Below are 16,554 nucleotides of genomic sequence, written 5' to 3' on the forward strand. Positions count from 1 at the left end.
TTGTTGTGGGCTTGACCCAACTTAACGTTTTTGTTTTCATTTGAAGCTTGATCTCTATCAATGGCCGCAACGTGTATTTTCTTTTGTTGTGCTCGACTCACCTAACTCAATGCTTGTGACCTTATTTGCAGTGCGGCATGCAGTGCCTGATCTTTAACAATGGCGGCAGAGGCTGAGCCTACAAGCTGGGAAGTGAGCGGGAGGCTAACTCGCCTGATCCCGTTCTTGGGTCCTGCCGGGGGAATGTTGGCGAACGGGTTTATTTTTCTGTTTTCTTGCCCTCGCCTCTACGGGCAGTCGAGTTTGGTTCTCAAGCAGCTCCCGTGGCTCAGGTATACCCACACTGGTGATGCGGTGCCACCTCCTCTAGGACACTTCAAAACCTGGCCGCCCTCCCAGTGCTCCTGACATCGGCGGAAATAGCAGCTGGAAGGAAAGACTAGTAGTCGTGTAGCCATGGCGACTGGGAGCAGTAGTCTGGCAAGACTGCCTATGATGTCACTTTCACCGAGTTTATTTTGTTTGGTTTTATCCATCTTTGTTAGCCACAGCGTATGAACAAACACTTTAATCTTCCTGCAATATATACTGTAAGCTTTGGGTAAAAGCAGTTTTGGTATTTCTAGGTTTTTTTGCGGTTTAATACGGACGTTTCGAGTTGAGCGGCGGTTGGCGCAAGTAAAACAGGTAGTGCTGCTTTGCAAGTGGTTTCAGTCGACACATCCAGCCAATGCTGGCTTTTTTTTCATTACACATTTTATTAGATTTTATTGGAATATTTACATAATGGCCAACAAGACCAGTCAGAACTTACAGGGCAGTAACAACCCGTCACCCACCCTCCGTAATACTGACATTTAATATGCAGGCAGACCGCCCTTACCATCGCAAACAATATTCTCATGAGCTCTATTCAGGGAATACAACTGTGTGGTAGTGTATGTTAAGGGACTGGGGGATTCATGATCTTTCGCTAAACAGTCGTATCTCTGTGTCAAGAAGAGAGTCTACTGATGGTGTCAGTGCCTATACAATACCCCTGTAGTGGGCCCATCTCTGCCAAATCTTTGTGTGTTTATGTGGACCCTCCCTTGCCCGGAACACCGCTACTTCCATCCCCATGCTGTTGTTCATTCCCAACTTCCAGGCGCCTTTTGTGGGTGGGGATACATCCCGACACAGCCTTGCGTTATTCCATTTAGCCAGAGTTAGGCTCAGAAAGAGTAGATACTTCTTATAGCAATATCCCCAATGCCCTCTGTACAGTGGAGTAATACCATCTTTATGTGGAAGGGGATCTCCCATGACGGCACCCTCTCCAAACATGTCACAACCCTTCTCCAGAAAATCATCAGGGTCGTGCACTCCCAGACTGTATGTAAAAAGGTGCCGTCAGCCAGCTCACAACTCGGGCATCTCGGCAAGGCAATGCCACCCATACCTTATAGCCGATATCTAGTGAAATAGGCTCTATGAAGGAATTTCAATTGAATAAGGTGCAACCTGGATGATATCGCCGCTTCATGTGGGGCCATCACAATGCTAGCTTTTTAGGCAACCATACTTCTGGTTATGGGAAACTTAGTTTTACATTATAAGCATTACAAAGTACTGTCCTGGTTTTTTAGTTCTCGCCAGTGAGCTTGGAACATTCCTCCCCCTTCTAAACTCTTTCGTGGCCTAACTGCAAGTCAAATTCAAATCTGGGGAACCGGGTTCGAGTTTCAGCAATGAGGCTCAACATCCTGTGATCCTGGGCAAATCGCTTAATCTCCCTGTGCGTTACAAAAATGAGTGTGTCCTTGTGTAACTCAACTGGTGCTCATGTAAAGCGCTCTGATACCTTCGGTTCAAGTTCGCGCTATACAAAACTCCAGGGGGGGGAAAAAAGTAGCTTGCTCACACACTAGCAAACACGTGGCATTACTTAAATCAGCACACGCAGCTTTTATTTTGTCAACACGTTAATTTTAGTTTATGCAGCAACATTCCTAACTCCCATTCATACGCACCATGTACACATTCAGATGCTCTCACCTGCAGCCCTTTCCCGAGAAGATTTTATTTTTTCCCAGCCAACACATTACGTTTGTCTCCCTCCCTCATAACCCAGTTCCCATTTTCAAGTTCTCCAGCGCCCCAAGGTCATACAAATGGCTATAACACTATGCAAATATCATCACGCCATTGCATACAAAAAAAAGTACAAGAAATTGTCATTTTTAACACCAAAAGCTCCAACTTTCGCAAATTCGAGACCTGTTGCATTGCAAATGCTTTTTGTTTGCAAGTTTTGAATTGCAAGGGATATAAGTCATCCAGTCAAAATAATGGTGAAGAAGAATTGCTTCAGGGTGGGACAAGCAAAAGAAGAGGAAGGAAAGCTACTGAATAAGAAGCAAGGAAATGTGATTGACAACAAAAAAACCTCCATCTTGACAACGGGAAGCTGTAGGCAGACCTATAGAGTCTGAAAAGAGCTATTATCTATGTGTAAAGTTTTTCAGTTGATAAACTAATGTTGTCATCGTGCGGTACTCAAAGCACCAGCTATTTTAAGAGCGTAGTGAAGAAAGCATAATATTTTACATTTTACCTCTATGATTCAATGTCAGATTTCAAAGTGCCTGGAGTTCTTCCTAATGTGATAAATATGCACCATAAAGTACCAACGATACAATATTATTATGCAAAACTGTTCTGTGTTGGGAACAGGTTTTTTTCCACAATCTGAACGCACAATGAATCGGGCGCTGCTCCAGAGCACATGTTGTACAGTATTGGGTGAATTAATAAGGTTTTCATTCTTAAACAATCTCTATATTTTCTGTAGCAATGAGATCCATTTTGTATCAAAATGTAGGTGTGTGAGAAAATATCATATTAGTAAGGTAGTAATTCCATACAATTCACTGCCTATTATGCCATTAAACTAGTCCGCTGCCTAAATGCCTTTAAAATAGTCATCCACTGTTGCGTACTTTCAGTGGCTGTACGTATAATTGTACTAACCCAGGAGAATTAGCAGCCACAGATAATTTAATTTCGCCTTTCTCTTCTTTTTTGTTATATCTCTGAAACAGGAGTTTGAAAAAATCAAGCAATCAAGTGAAAATGCTCTGGGTATGTAAACATGAATTCGTATTCACTTTTTGTGTACAAATGCAGAACATTTAGTTAGACGCTTTTATGAACTCAGTTTGGCAAGCTATGAATTAATAAAATTATTTGTTGTACTGTAATGTGGAAATACCAGATAAAGGATGTGGGATAAACGAATGAGATGTGTATTTGTTTATCTCTAATATGATGCACCAAAAATAAGATATATTATGTAATGAATTCCGAATATGTGGGTACAAAATAGCTTCCAAATACAAACACATAAGATGCTTGGCTTCTCCTCAACCATTCCTCTCAACGTGAATAAAAACAGGAAATATCCAGTGTCTGATTCTCTCTCTCCTATAACCATCATTCCTTATGCACAGCAAAAAGATAATAGTCTGTCTGCTTCTAGTCCACCTTTTTCCTCAGCTCCCTTGTAGCTTTCCTCACACAGTTCCTGAAAATGTCAGTGTTGTGATGGCTGCCATGGAAAAGTGTGCCTTTAGCTAAGATTTGTCTTTCTGCATAGTAAATGTTAGCACACACTGAAGAGAGGTAGACGGATTGACAAGACAAGAATGGAGAACGATGTATCAAAGGGAAGCAAGAGCAAAGGAGAGTTTTGAAGGGAACAGAGACACTGAGTTACTTGGAACAACATGGTACAACATGAAGAATATTGTATAAATGCAGGGAGAAGGAGACAACCCTTCCTCTCTCACACAGGGTCCACAGTTGTGACATCATGGGTGCTGTGTTCAAGGCTGTCAGTACATGAAAGCCAACTAGCAGCCCTCCGAGTGGAGTGTATATTTTCAGAGAGCAGAGGAACTGCAGTACCAAAAGCTTATATGCTAGACTTCTTTTGCTTGGGACTTCTCAGAGGAAGAGGAGTCAATACTAAGTTAGACAATCGGACAATGTTGGTCCGGGAGCACCCAAATTATCATGGAGTGTGTGGTGAAACATGCACTGCACTTGCCTCCATGTGCAATTTATTTGTTCTATCCTTGTGCAGACTGGTGGCTAAAGACTTCACACAGTGGTAGAAACGGATGTAATTCTAAATAAGGCAGGATCCAAAGATTCCAGATATACATCAGTCCTTGCCCCTTGGCCCACTCTTTATCCCTTGAGTGTTTTGACTTTGATACCAGCCATATTATTCACAATATCAATTCTGCCATTGATTGATAGTTTGATAAAACTTGACAACACAGAATCCGCACGAGAACAGATAACTGAAACATTACCCATATTTAGGTAAATGTACATCCTTGCTGCATGTCAGGAATCCAGGGCATTCTATTTCGTTATGAACCTCTTTGCACTTTTCTGTGTTTTTTTACCTAATTGGTCTAGTATTTCTGTCTTTACTGGTCTTTTATCCCAGTTACGAATTTAGTACCTTTACTGTCCTTTGTTGCAACTGTTTGATCTGTCCATTCAACTGTATTGGGTTAGACCCTGGTTTAGACATCCGAAAAAAGCAATCGTTCGTAAGTGCCCCAGAGGATGGTATGACTATGGTGTAGGATCCAGTCAAACCTATAGTCAGAAGGATCTTCTATGAGCTTTCCATTAGCTTAACGTTGTCCCTGGTTCAGTCTTTCAGTCTCCAACTGGGGGGGGGGGGGGGGGGGAGGGCGGGGCTGGGCGGGGGGGGAGAGGGGGGATTTGTTATACAGTTTGCAATTTTCTCTACCAGTTGAGAAGTGAGAAAGGGCAACCTGAGCTCTTCAAGAAGATGAAGAAGGGGTTGTCCAATCTTGAGTGAAACTGGAAGCAATGGAATCTCCTAAGTCTTAATCATCCTTAATTTTACCATCATATAAACTACCTCACCTACCTCAACATCATTCTTGAAGAAGCTTGAAAAAGCTAGCAAACCAAAGTAAAAGATGGATTAGACCCTAGACAAACCCACAAGAATTATCACAATCCTATCCTATCTTTCTGAATCAAAATCCAAAGACCTGGCTGCAAGATTTATGCAATAAAAGAAATGCATGGTAAACTACAGTCAGTGTCCCAATTCCCTAACAGGCTGTTTAAGCGGCTGAAAGAGATAGGAAAAGTTTATTATTAAATGGTAACGAGGATCTTGAATACTTTCTTAGGTATGTTAATTATTGTCCAGAAACGTGCAAACACAGTTCAGGGTGTAAATACAAGCTGCATTGCTTGGTTATCTGCAATCTTGAATATATCGTTGGTGCCCAATTCCCCTAAGAGCTCCAGTAAGCTATGTTCTCCTAGGCCGCAATTATGAATTGTTTGGTAATTTTGAGGTAATATCATCCGATTAAAAATAAAAAACAAAACCAAAAAAAAAGTAAAGCCTGGCGTACTTTCTTTTTTGTAAGTGGTAAATAGCAACAGTTTCACTATTTCCCATGCTAACTGCACCAAAATCCACATTTCCTGATATTGTCTTGGCCTTTATTCCCCTGCTAAATATAAAAAGGGTTTGTCCTTTTTATTGTTACCTGCAGAAAACTCTGCCGGGTCAGAATACTCCCACGTACATTAATTGCGACACCCGTGCAAGCAGTGGTTTGCATGGGTGCCACAATTTAGCACACCACTTGTAATTAAGACCTTAACGTAAAACAAAACTTCTTACTTCCAATTGAAGCTGAAACATTGGCACAGACTTTACTTAGGTTTGAAAAAAGTCTACATTTGGGTGTTCTCATAGGACTAGCTGAAAGAAACTCTTATTCTCCTACTGTTCAAGCACGTAAGATCTCAAGAAAGGCCAAAAAAAGGAACGGGAAGAGTAGACCATCAGATTCTGGGGAAGAGTTGTGTGGCCAATCTCTTCGTAATACAAAGAAGTACTATCAGTTGATTACTGAGTCTGATATCAAGGCAGATCCTCATTTAGAAAAAAGCAAATGTGATTGCATTCCATATTATGTGATCAGAGTTTTATAGCATGCTAATCACCTGGGAGGGTACCCAGGAGCTCAGTAGCAGGTGAATGAGGCCAGCACTGGGGGCTTACTCGAAAAACAGATCTTCCGCTTCTTTTGAAAGTCAGGAAGAGTGTGGTGAGATGTGCACCAAGCATGGGAGGTTGAGGACTAGTCTTGCTCTTGTGTTTTGGATGGTCTGGGGTCTTCTTGTGAGCTGGTTGGTAATCCCTGTGTACAGGTTGTTTCCATAGTCTAGTGTGCTGGTGATGAGGGGTTGGGTGATCGTTTTCCTGGTGTTGTCTGGTAGCCACTTCAAGATTTTTTTCTGCATCCTTAGTGTGTTGAAGCAGGCTGAAACCCCTGTGTTTACTTTGGCGATCATGCCCAGGCAGTTCATTGTGTTTGAGTCTGAGGTTTCTTACTTGTGAACAGTGCATGGCAGCGGGTCCAAGGTCTGTGGGTCACCAAGTGGAGTACCATACCGAGGCTTTCTTCCTGAAAACTACCACCTCGGTCTTGTCCGAGTTCAATTTAAGGTAATTGGATTTCACCAAGGAGGCAACTTCTGTCATGCATGTGTTGAACTTGTTCTTGGTGTTGGGTGTTTTGTCCGAGAGGGACAGTATTGTCGTCTGTGTAGTAAGCTTGTATGATGTCAGCCAGCGGGCACATGTAGATGTTGAAGAGCATTGGGTTGAGCGAGGATCCCTGGGGGACTCCGCAAATAAGATCTCGTACTTCAGAGGCATAGGGGGGCATGTTGACCATTTATGTTCTTCTGCTGAGTAAGAAACAGATACATTTGAAGGCGAGTCCCTGGATAGCTGCTTTGTGTAGTGGTTGGATTAGGATAGAGTGGGTGGGTGACCGTGTTGAAGGTGGCTGATAGGTCTAGAAGAATGAGGGCTGTGGTTTCCTTCTGGTCGAGGATCCTCTGGATGTCTTCTGTTGCTGCTATAAGTGAGATTTCCATGCTGTGATTGGGTTTGAATCCTAATTGTGTGTTGTCCAGAAGCTGGTGTTTGGTGAGGTGGTCGGAGAGCACTTGGTGATGGCTTTTGCCAGCACTTTGGCTGAATAGGGAAATAGAGATATCGGTCGGTAATTGGTGAGTTTGGGTGGGTAAGACAAGAGTTTCTTTAGGAGGGCCAGACAAGGGTTTCTTTAGGAGGGCGTTGATGGTTGCATGTTTCCATGGTCCCCGAAAGGTAGCTGTACTGAAGGAGGTATGGGGATTACTGAATTAGTCTGCTCGGTTTATCTTGGGCACACCATCGACATAGTACTCTCCAACACTCCTATTTTGTTATAAGTATCCAGGAAAGTTGTATGGTCTCACGAATATATTTTACTAGTCCTTTGGTCCTTTTTTAACTTAATTTGGATAAAATAAAGGTATTAAATGGCCCAGTCAGCGCATGGAATAAAGTAGAGATTCCAAAGTTACAGGAAGCCCTAGCCTCTGCCAGGCCTCTCTTAACGGGAGAGGTTCTGGAAGATAAGATGCGGCTGTGGCTGGTTGCCGTAGCCAACAAAGTGGCCCCTGAAAGAGCAAAGGTACAGAGTGAGAGAGTGGGTACAAAGCAAGTTAAAAAAAAAAGGGTACAAAAAGTTGCAGTAAGATTGAGAGAAAAGGCAGAGTCTAAGAAGTGGCACTTAAGTTACAGAGAGAGAGAGACTGAGGTGAGAGAGAGCAAGAGGGAGAGAGGCAAAGCGGGTGCCTCGAGGTGCTGGAGGGCCTCCCTAAACAACTCCTGAGTATAAGACCGAGAACATAGTGAAGTAATTGTGATCAGGGGCATCTCCCACTAAAGTACCACCATTATCCGATTCTTTACATTGATTAGCAAGAGCCATGCTAAGGTTTGAGTAAAGCTACTGAATGCAGACAGGCATACAATGGATGAATTCAAAGCATTTACCCATTTGAATCAGGATGAACTCAAGAATATTCATGAGTCTTTCTTCATTGAGAATATCACTCATTTTAGAAGCCACATGGAAATGGAAACCAAATTGTGGATCAATGAGGACCATATAAATAAAAATCATTATGCCCTAATTAATTGGTTTGGAGTTGCAAGTCTTGGCTCTTTGTTAAGGTTGCTAACTTTTTCGTACGCACTGTTCTTTAAGCCTATTTATGTTGTGTCATATGTGCATATTACTGAAAACTGATTGTAAGAAATTGAGTTATTGGTTTGAAACTCAGGCAACAACCATAATCCTCAGGATGAACCACAAAAGTCACTAAATTAAACTGTGCTTAACCCTCTGGTAGCTTGGCATAAAAGCAGTCCGGCTTAATTTAGAGGAAATGTGTAAAGTATGTATGCAGCACACAGACAGCAATAAAGTGAAAACACAACACAATTAAAATCCCAAACCAATTTAGAAAGAATAAAATGACACCAAAACGAATTAAATCCAATCAGTAGAACCATAGTTATGAATTTTAAAGGTTTTAGTGTAAAATAGTTCCTAAAAGATCAAAGGGCCAACCACGGTATCTGGTCACAGGAAACCGGGTCAAAGTCAAAAGTTAAACCTGATCACGACGGAGTGCGGGGCAGATACATGGAGTTGATTGGGCCTGGTTTTGGCTTACCTTCAGACTTAGAAGAAATTTCGAAGAAAATGTCCTGGAAAGATAGAGTTCAGGGGACAAGGCAGCAAACACTGTCCGAGGAGGAGGTGTTGTCGTCAGGTAGCCACTGGACTGAGTCACATTGATGATTTACCTTCAGACTTTGTTCCTTTTTTGTAAGTCAAAAATCTCCAGCAGGGCCAAAGAGGGCTCCATAAGGCCGGATACCTTCGCTGAGAGGTGCTGCTGGACAGGATCTGCTGCTGCGAAGAGGAATGCAGCAGGAGCTACCACGAAGTCAGGCCGACTGGCAAAGCACTTTGGGCGGATAGACTGGCAGGTAAGTACCAGTCTAAAGTCGGTTCTCATGGCACTTTTTGATGAAAATGTTTCGAAAGTCCCAAGATTTAGGGTTGAGCAGGAGCAGCACCTGTAACACCACTTACAAGGTTCAGGACCTGGGGCAGCACTTGGTGGGGGTGGGGAGGGTTGGTGAGGATAGGACTCACTCCAGCAGAGGCCAGGTGCAGGGTTCAAGGTCTCTGGAGCTTGTTATATCCCTGTAGCTCACACAGCGGACCAGCCAACTAGCCCTTGGAGTCGCTTCTGGTGATCTGGGGTTCAAGTAGATCGTCCAGTTCTCCTTCAGGCAGCAGAGGTTTCCTTTGGTAACAGCAGAACAGTCCTCCTGGGATCCAGGCAGTCCTTCTGAAGTCTTCCACAGGTCCAGGAGTGTACTGAAGAGTGGCACAGGGGTCTAATATTTAGCACAGGAGGTGCAGCATTTGAAGCTGGAAGATTCCCTATATTAACTGTATATCTGGCTCTGCAAGGTTCTTCCCTTCCTCTGTCAAGGCTTCAAGAAGTCTGGTGTGACAAAAGGCTAGTGCCAGGTTCCTTTGTGTGTGCTGGAAGCAAGCCCTTTGAAGAGTAAGTAGGGCAGGTAACAGCTCTGCCCCCAGCCAATCTGGCAGGATGGCCCATGCTTAGTAGACTTAGTCCTCCTTGTGTTACTATCTGGAAGGAAAACACAAACCCCCAACAGCAGAGCCATTCACAATCATGTGGCTCAGGACACAATCAGAAGGCACAAATGGTTCATACTAGAAATTGCCAACTTTCTAAAAGTTGCATTTTCAGAATTGTGACTTAAAATCTGACTTTACACTCAAATAAATTGCAATTTTAAATCTTCTTTAATGGTAAACACTACATTTCTATCTGCTCTCAATCAAGTTATAACTTATTAAATGTAATAAGGTAACCCAGTGTTAGTCAGTGGGAGAGATAGGCCTTACAGTAGTGAAACACAAATGTGGGTGTTTTTCTCTATCGTGACATGTAAGACTTAAACCCACATGCAATACCTTTTAAATACCATGCACCCTGCCCTATGGGCTTTTGCGGCTTACCTTAGGGGTGACTTATAAGTATTAAAATGATGGTTTAGGCCTAGCAAAAGGTTTATTTTGCAAGATGAAATGGCAGTTTAAAATGTTCTACATGCAGTGTCAGGCCTGAGACATGTTTTAAAAGGTGACTTCAGTGGATGGCACAATGAGTGCTGCAGTCCAACTAGAAGCATTTAATTTACAGGCCCTAGGGACATGTGCTACTATTTGCTAGGGACTTAAAAGTAAATTAAATGTATCAATCAGGTTTCGCCAGTTGTACCATGTTTTAGGAAGCACTTTACTACTGGTTTTCGCTGAGATACCCCGTCACAGCACTGCGCTTCATGGTGGTACTTTAATTTTAATCTTATATTTTAACCATTGGAGTCACATGATGGTTTTATAGTCTAATGAACCAACAGGCATACAAGGATGAGGTTTATTGCACTGTTTGCAGAGATTTGCAGTGACTCAGAGTAGTCTTATACCTTCTCCATCTCGTTGATGAAAGCCCTGTGGCTCTAAGAGCATCACATTTTCTGCAGGAGTAGCTGCAGGAGGGTCATTCCTTCACGTTGTAGTTCTCTGGGCATTTGGGAATCAGCTGACCTGCTAACACCACAGTAGCAGGCCTGTGGTGTCAGATTTAGTCTGCTTCCCAGGGGTGGCATAATACATGCTTCAGCCCCTGGTAGGCCTGTGAAGTACCTATGCCCTTGGTACCTAAGGTACCATATACTAGGGGCTCACAAGGTACCACAGTATCCAATCACTAGTGCATCTAATATGCACTCCATGTTGTTTAGAGAGAACAGAGAGGCTGGGGCCCTGATTAGCAGGTTCCCAGCCAGACTATAGCCAGAAACCAGTGTTAACATCAGAAAAAAGTGGGGGCAACATAAGAGGCAGATCCTACTCTCCTACATACCCTAAAGTACTGGGCTGTCCAAGGACCCTGAATGCAGAAACCAGTGAACTATAGGGTGGTGGTGGCAGTATGGCAGAGCTGTAAGGTGTGGCGGGGAGATTCATTGCTGTGAAAGCCTATGTGAAAAGCGATTGGCACCACAATCTGGACCTTTAGTGGACATTTATTTCGTCCATTGCTTCATTGGAAGACCGCTAGTAGAAGTCACATTGGGTTGATAAACAAATGGCCTTTTCAGCTCCTTATTCTCACCCCTCTCTCAGTTAAAAAAAAAAGTGGCCACATTCAAACTGTTATTAGGACAGGAAATGGGTAAAGGCAAGGCACTCAAAAAGGGGAAGGACCTTTATAAAAAGGAAAAGAAGATAATGTTGCTTGAATATTAATTTTACCTTGAAAAAGCTAAAGACAAGAGGCATTTGGCAAAACAGGAACAGTTTGTTTAATTAAAAACTTCGGTCTGGAACACAATTCACAGAAAATGGTCTGAGGACTGTCTCGGAGCTGGTTTTATATAGCTTTGGGTGTCAAAAAAGTACATCTGGTGATCCTTGTTTGGTAAAAGAATGCGGGCCTTGTCTGCCGAGTCTTAAAACAAAGATCCCTGATAACAAATGCAGGTGGGCCTTGACCTTGTGTGGACACGATGTACGCCAGTGGGTAGTGTGTCCTGATGTCTGGCATGAGGGGCATGTGATCACTGCATGTACCGTGTGTGCTGTGTCCTTATTGGCTGCGTGCACCCCTCTGGCCATGTGTGCTTCATTGGAGCCAGTTTCCCTGGACCATTGTAATGTTGCTGCGCTTATCTGTGGGATAGACCTAGGTTTCCTGTTTGCGCGTCTGTCTGCTGGCTATGTGCCACCCCATCTGTGACCTGTCAATCAGTTACCATTGGCATAGGTTGCAGAGCCTGCCTGATCATGTATTTCCGAGTCAGGGTTGATGGAGAGTTCAGGACGGACACATTTGATAATAGTGACGTAATTTCATTTGCATATGTGCGTGTACCATTATAAGCATTGACATCTTTTTTTTTTATCAATATCTGGGAGTAAAGAAAATAATATCTCCCCAATTCCAAACTCAATCCAGATTTTTATCACAAAGCATTTTAAACTCAAGATAGGCTTTCAGTCTAAGGAACAAAGGACTAGTGAGGACATAACTGAAAGACAAGGGGCTTTTGAAATTTATTATGAATCATGGGTTCACTTTAAGGGATCTGTCGCTTACCAAGGGAGGGGTGGGGAAGTGGCTCGACTATCATCCTCTCCACATTTTAACCGTTCCGATCAATCAATTACTATTTCATCTTTGGCCCCTTCAGTAAACTTATCTAACCCAGATTTGCTCTCCCCCGTGCCCCCAATTAGGACAAGCATGCTCTTCCAACCCATCTCCCATAGGAGCTGTTGTCCAATCTCATTTCCTTAGAGAATACTTTAAGTATTCATCCTTCATCTTCTTTATTATTAATGGATGTCATCTTGCTGACGCAGAAGACCCTGCAAGGGATCCTGAAAACCTTGGTTGTGATGAATTACAACCAGTTGTCACAAAAAGGGTTTTGAAGGAAGTCAACTTGGAAATCCATAAAGTGAACATTTGTTTGTCTTCGCTTATCGGATAGAGGCATTTAGCTGCAGATTCCTTAACTTTGAATTCTCACCAGGCACAAGTCTGTATCCAGAAATTTTTCAGCAGTACTTCTGTGTGCCGGGGAACGGAGTCGTATGGCTCCTCGATGACCTTGTCTCCGGATATGACGTCAGTGGAGCCATATAAGTCCCCTCCGGTGCGTGGACATCAGTTTCTTCTTTTCTGCGCTGTAACGTGGATCCAGGAGAAGCGGTTCCTCAAACCACTTTTCATTTTTTGGCCTTTTCAACACCTTTCGCGTCTGGAACACTGTGCCGATGCCTTTGGGCTTCAAAACGTGCGAGACCTTTACGTGGCATATGTCAGCGACGGATCCGCATACCATTTGTTTGTGGTGCTTGGAAGAGCACCACGACTCAGAGGAGTGCAATGCCTGTTGGAGACTGAAGCCCAAATCGTTACGGGAACGTCGGATGAAGTTGCTATCTGCCCGGCTGTCCCGTTGTGATCCAAGCGGTGCCGATCTCCCTCCTCTTCTAAGGATCCTCCTCGTGGCAGGACGAGAAGCCGTTCCCGTGGGCGTTGCTCATCGAAGAGCCATTCCTGTGGACGTCGTTCATCGAAATCAGTTAAATGCACCAGAAGTGATCGAAGTCACAGAGGCCCTCGGCCTCTCCAAGTCGTGATGCTGGTGCCAGTTCCTCCCGGTCCCTACCAGTGGCCGGTGCGCAGGAGTCGATCCCAGGTTTTCCACCATATCCTGGTGAGGGAGTGACTAGTGCTCAAATGGAAGTGTATTTCCAGGCTTTACAAGCCTTTTTGGGGCCAGCGCCTCTCCCTGGAGCTCCTTCGGGCCCCAAAGAGGTGGAAGGGACTCTGATTGGACGTTTGCCAGCGGGTTCGCCCTCAACGCTGATCGAGGACCCTGGCTCCATGGCTGGAGTCACTAAGACATCGGGAAACAGCCCGGTGTGGCTTCCTGCTAGGACGTCGGTGGCGTACGCAGAGGGTGACTTGGCATTGCCTCGAAGCTCTGCGACCCTAAGTGGTGGATGTCGAAACGACGCGGTCTCGATGTCGTTCGGCGCCGGGGATTTCCCTAGTAGTGGACGCCGATACGATGCCGTCTCGATGCCGGTCGGTGCCAGAGACGGCTTTTCTTGCCACAGAGGCTCCTGCTCCATCTCCTCTACAAATTGAGGATGAGGCTTCTTCGGTTGCCATTTCACCAGTGTTGCACGAAGAGCCTGCAGATGCTGGTAGTATTGAACGTTTGGGGGCTCGGCAGGAGGTTCTTTGGTGTTCAGTGGGGACGTCAGTCTTCAACCGTCCCCTACCTACGATTTACTTTCACCTCCCACAATAGCAAAAGAAGCTAGTGCTGCTTTGCTGGGGTCATTAAACCGGATGCTGACATTTTAAAGCTGCGGCTTCCTGTGGTGACTCTGCCCTCAGATCCCTTATTAGATCTGCTCCTTCAAAGAGGCACTGGGATTGAGCCTTTGCTTGGAGACTCGCTTTACAACATTCTTTTGGGGACATGGACCAAGCCAACGTCAGGAGTCTCTGTTGAGCATGCCATTGGACACCGTTATCGACCTGCTCGAGATGACCCTGTTTGTCTTTGTCAGCACCCTATGGTTAGAGGGCTTGTTGTGCAGGCAGCTTCGGCTTTGAGGAATTTGGAAACTCCTCCCTCGCTTCCACCAAGCGGGGAGTCTCGGTTGTTGGAACGTGTGGCAGAAATTTGTTTGCGCACACTGGTTTGGCCTAAGGTCTTTGAACGTGTCCTGTATGTTTGGAAGGGCTTCCTTTGCCCTGTGGGATTCGTTCAACCACCTACGTCCTTCTATTCTAGGAGAAGTTAGAGCTGAACTCTTCCAACTGGTACAGGATAGTCGTGAAATGGCTAAATTCACTATCAGGTCGGCGATGGACACTACGGATACCGTTGGTAGGGCCATGGCTAGATCGATAGCTCTAAGGAGGCACCCTTGGCTGTAGGATTCTAGTTTCCCCAAGAATGTTCGGGAGAGCATAAAGGACTTACCTATTGATGGCCTCAATTTATTCGATAGCCATGCCGATTCTGCAGTCCAGCGCCTTATCGCTGGAAAATTGTGATTGGACCTCATCGGGTCTAGAATGTCCACGGCTGTGGTCTCTGTGTTACGGTTTTCATGGCATTGGTAGTGTTGAAGTGTAAGCACTACTTTGGACTTATGGTAGACTATTACCCTCCAGGGTTGAGTCTTTGCTTCCCGGATAGGGTTTGCAGCTGGGTAGCTGGTTTAATTTCTTTTCCATTATCTCTGATAAAGAGCTCGGCTCAAGAGACTATACCCCTTTTTATGGGTATATGACTTACTCTATGTTGAGTACTAGTTTGCTATTGTATAGCTCTTCAGGAATACTACCTTGGTAGAGTCTTTCTTCGCTATAAACTCTGTCTGTTATACCATTGTGTCCTCCTCGGACTTTGCATTATGTTCTTCTAGAACTATTGTAGTGAGCAAGGGCTCTATTTTCTTCTTCTTCTTCTTCTTCAAAAGGTTCTGTTGCATTTTCACGCATTTATGTTTTATTCCAAACCAGTGGCTTTTGCGCGATCTGTTTTGCTTCCTAAGTATTTCTTTGAGTGCATCAGAGCTTTGAAGAGGTTTAGCAGGTGGATCGTGCTCGGGTTCACAATTTACATTTTGCATTCTTCGAATGCTGTTCGCTTGTGAGAGCGTCCTTTAGGTTAAAGAACAACGTCTTGCATAAACATGATTTTATTACCCCCAGTACAGTCAATATCTACCCATGCTGTATACCTATCCGTGCTCCACGTTGTGGGGCGGTATACTTATCACTGCTCCACGTCGTGGTGTGGTATTTTGGCAATGGTTGCGTTTGGGCCATCTTGCCCCAAGTTATCATAGATTGGGTATAGGTAGTTATTTTCTTCTGACAAATCACATATACTGGTGTCTGGGGGCAGTGTAATTTTGACCAAATCTCTAATTTCAGGGATGTTATGTATGATGATATATGGAGCATACATATTACTATGTGTTCCTGTGTTTCTCATATTGTCTTGTCTCATAGGTGTTGTAGATGCCTGTTGTTGACAAGTCTGTACCTCTATATAAACTGCACTTTATGTGCAGCCCCTTTTCGCTATATCTTCTTGTTTTTTGAATATTGCATTTTTTTTCTTTTTTAAGGGCAAATGAAAGGAATAGAAGGTACTTTTTTGCTTGCCTTGGTATTCAGAACTTATTGAGACCCAAGTTACGTTCTGTATTTTGAACCATGATGCTGTAGTGGGCAAGTTTTATATGCCCCTGCGTTCTTGCAGTATACATTGGCCGGTAGAATTCCATGAAGGGATGGGCCAATTGGAGTATCTGCTGATACACCTCTGTATATGTTCAATGCATGTGTGCTCTAGATACTCCTGTTTTGCATACTCCTGCCATTTAGGGCTGGGACAGGATTTTATAAGCTGTTTTTCTTCAAAGAAGTTTATATCTATGTCTATATATATATTTTTGTCTATATATGCATCATTTGTGTCATTGATTGATTTTGGACTCTTCATATTGTCCGCACTATATTAATCATGACAAAGGTCTGAAGACCCTATTACGTTTCCAGTAGGACATCTTTTTTTAGGTTTCATATTGTCAGAAGCAGCAGAGATTATGTATCTTCTATCAGGCATTTGACCCTTTTGGTCCTCCAGTCTTCCTTCCCCTTTTTTATGGTACAGGGGTCATGTCTGTCCTCTGCCAGAGGACTCTTAAAGCTTAAAGACGAAACTTAAAGCCCTTTTTAACTCTTTCCCTTTAAGGACCGATTTTTTCAGGCATGTATAGTTGCTTTTATTTATATGCTTCATGACAGAAATCGTACGTTCTATTAAGAGCCAAGCGCTAGTTTAACTATTCCACATAATTTTCTCGGACCTGTACAGTTGCTTTTATTTGTATGCTCCATGATGGAAGTCATAGGTTCTATTAGGAGGTA

The 16,554-nt window shown here is 43.9% G+C and overlaps 1 protein-coding gene across 1 annotated transcript in view; it reads left to right on the top strand.

The window, feature by feature from the left end:
* Positions 1–16,554, top strand: part of B3GLCT (beta 3-glucosyltransferase) — a 974,893-nt gene that overhangs the window by 76,063 nt on the left and 882,276 nt on the right. Inside the window, exon 3 of the mRNA XM_085621666.1 lies at positions 3,084–3,123. Within this exon, the coding sequence (XP_085477792.1) occupies positions 3,084–3,123 (40 nt within the window). The remainder of the gene's footprint in view (positions 1–3,083; positions 3,124–16,554) is intronic.

This window comes from Triturus cristatus, chromosome 8 (assembly GCF_964204655.1).
Source record: "Triturus cristatus chromosome 8, aTriCri1.1, whole genome shotgun sequence".
NCBI lineage: Eukaryota > Metazoa > Chordata > Amphibia > Caudata > Salamandridae > Triturus > Triturus cristatus.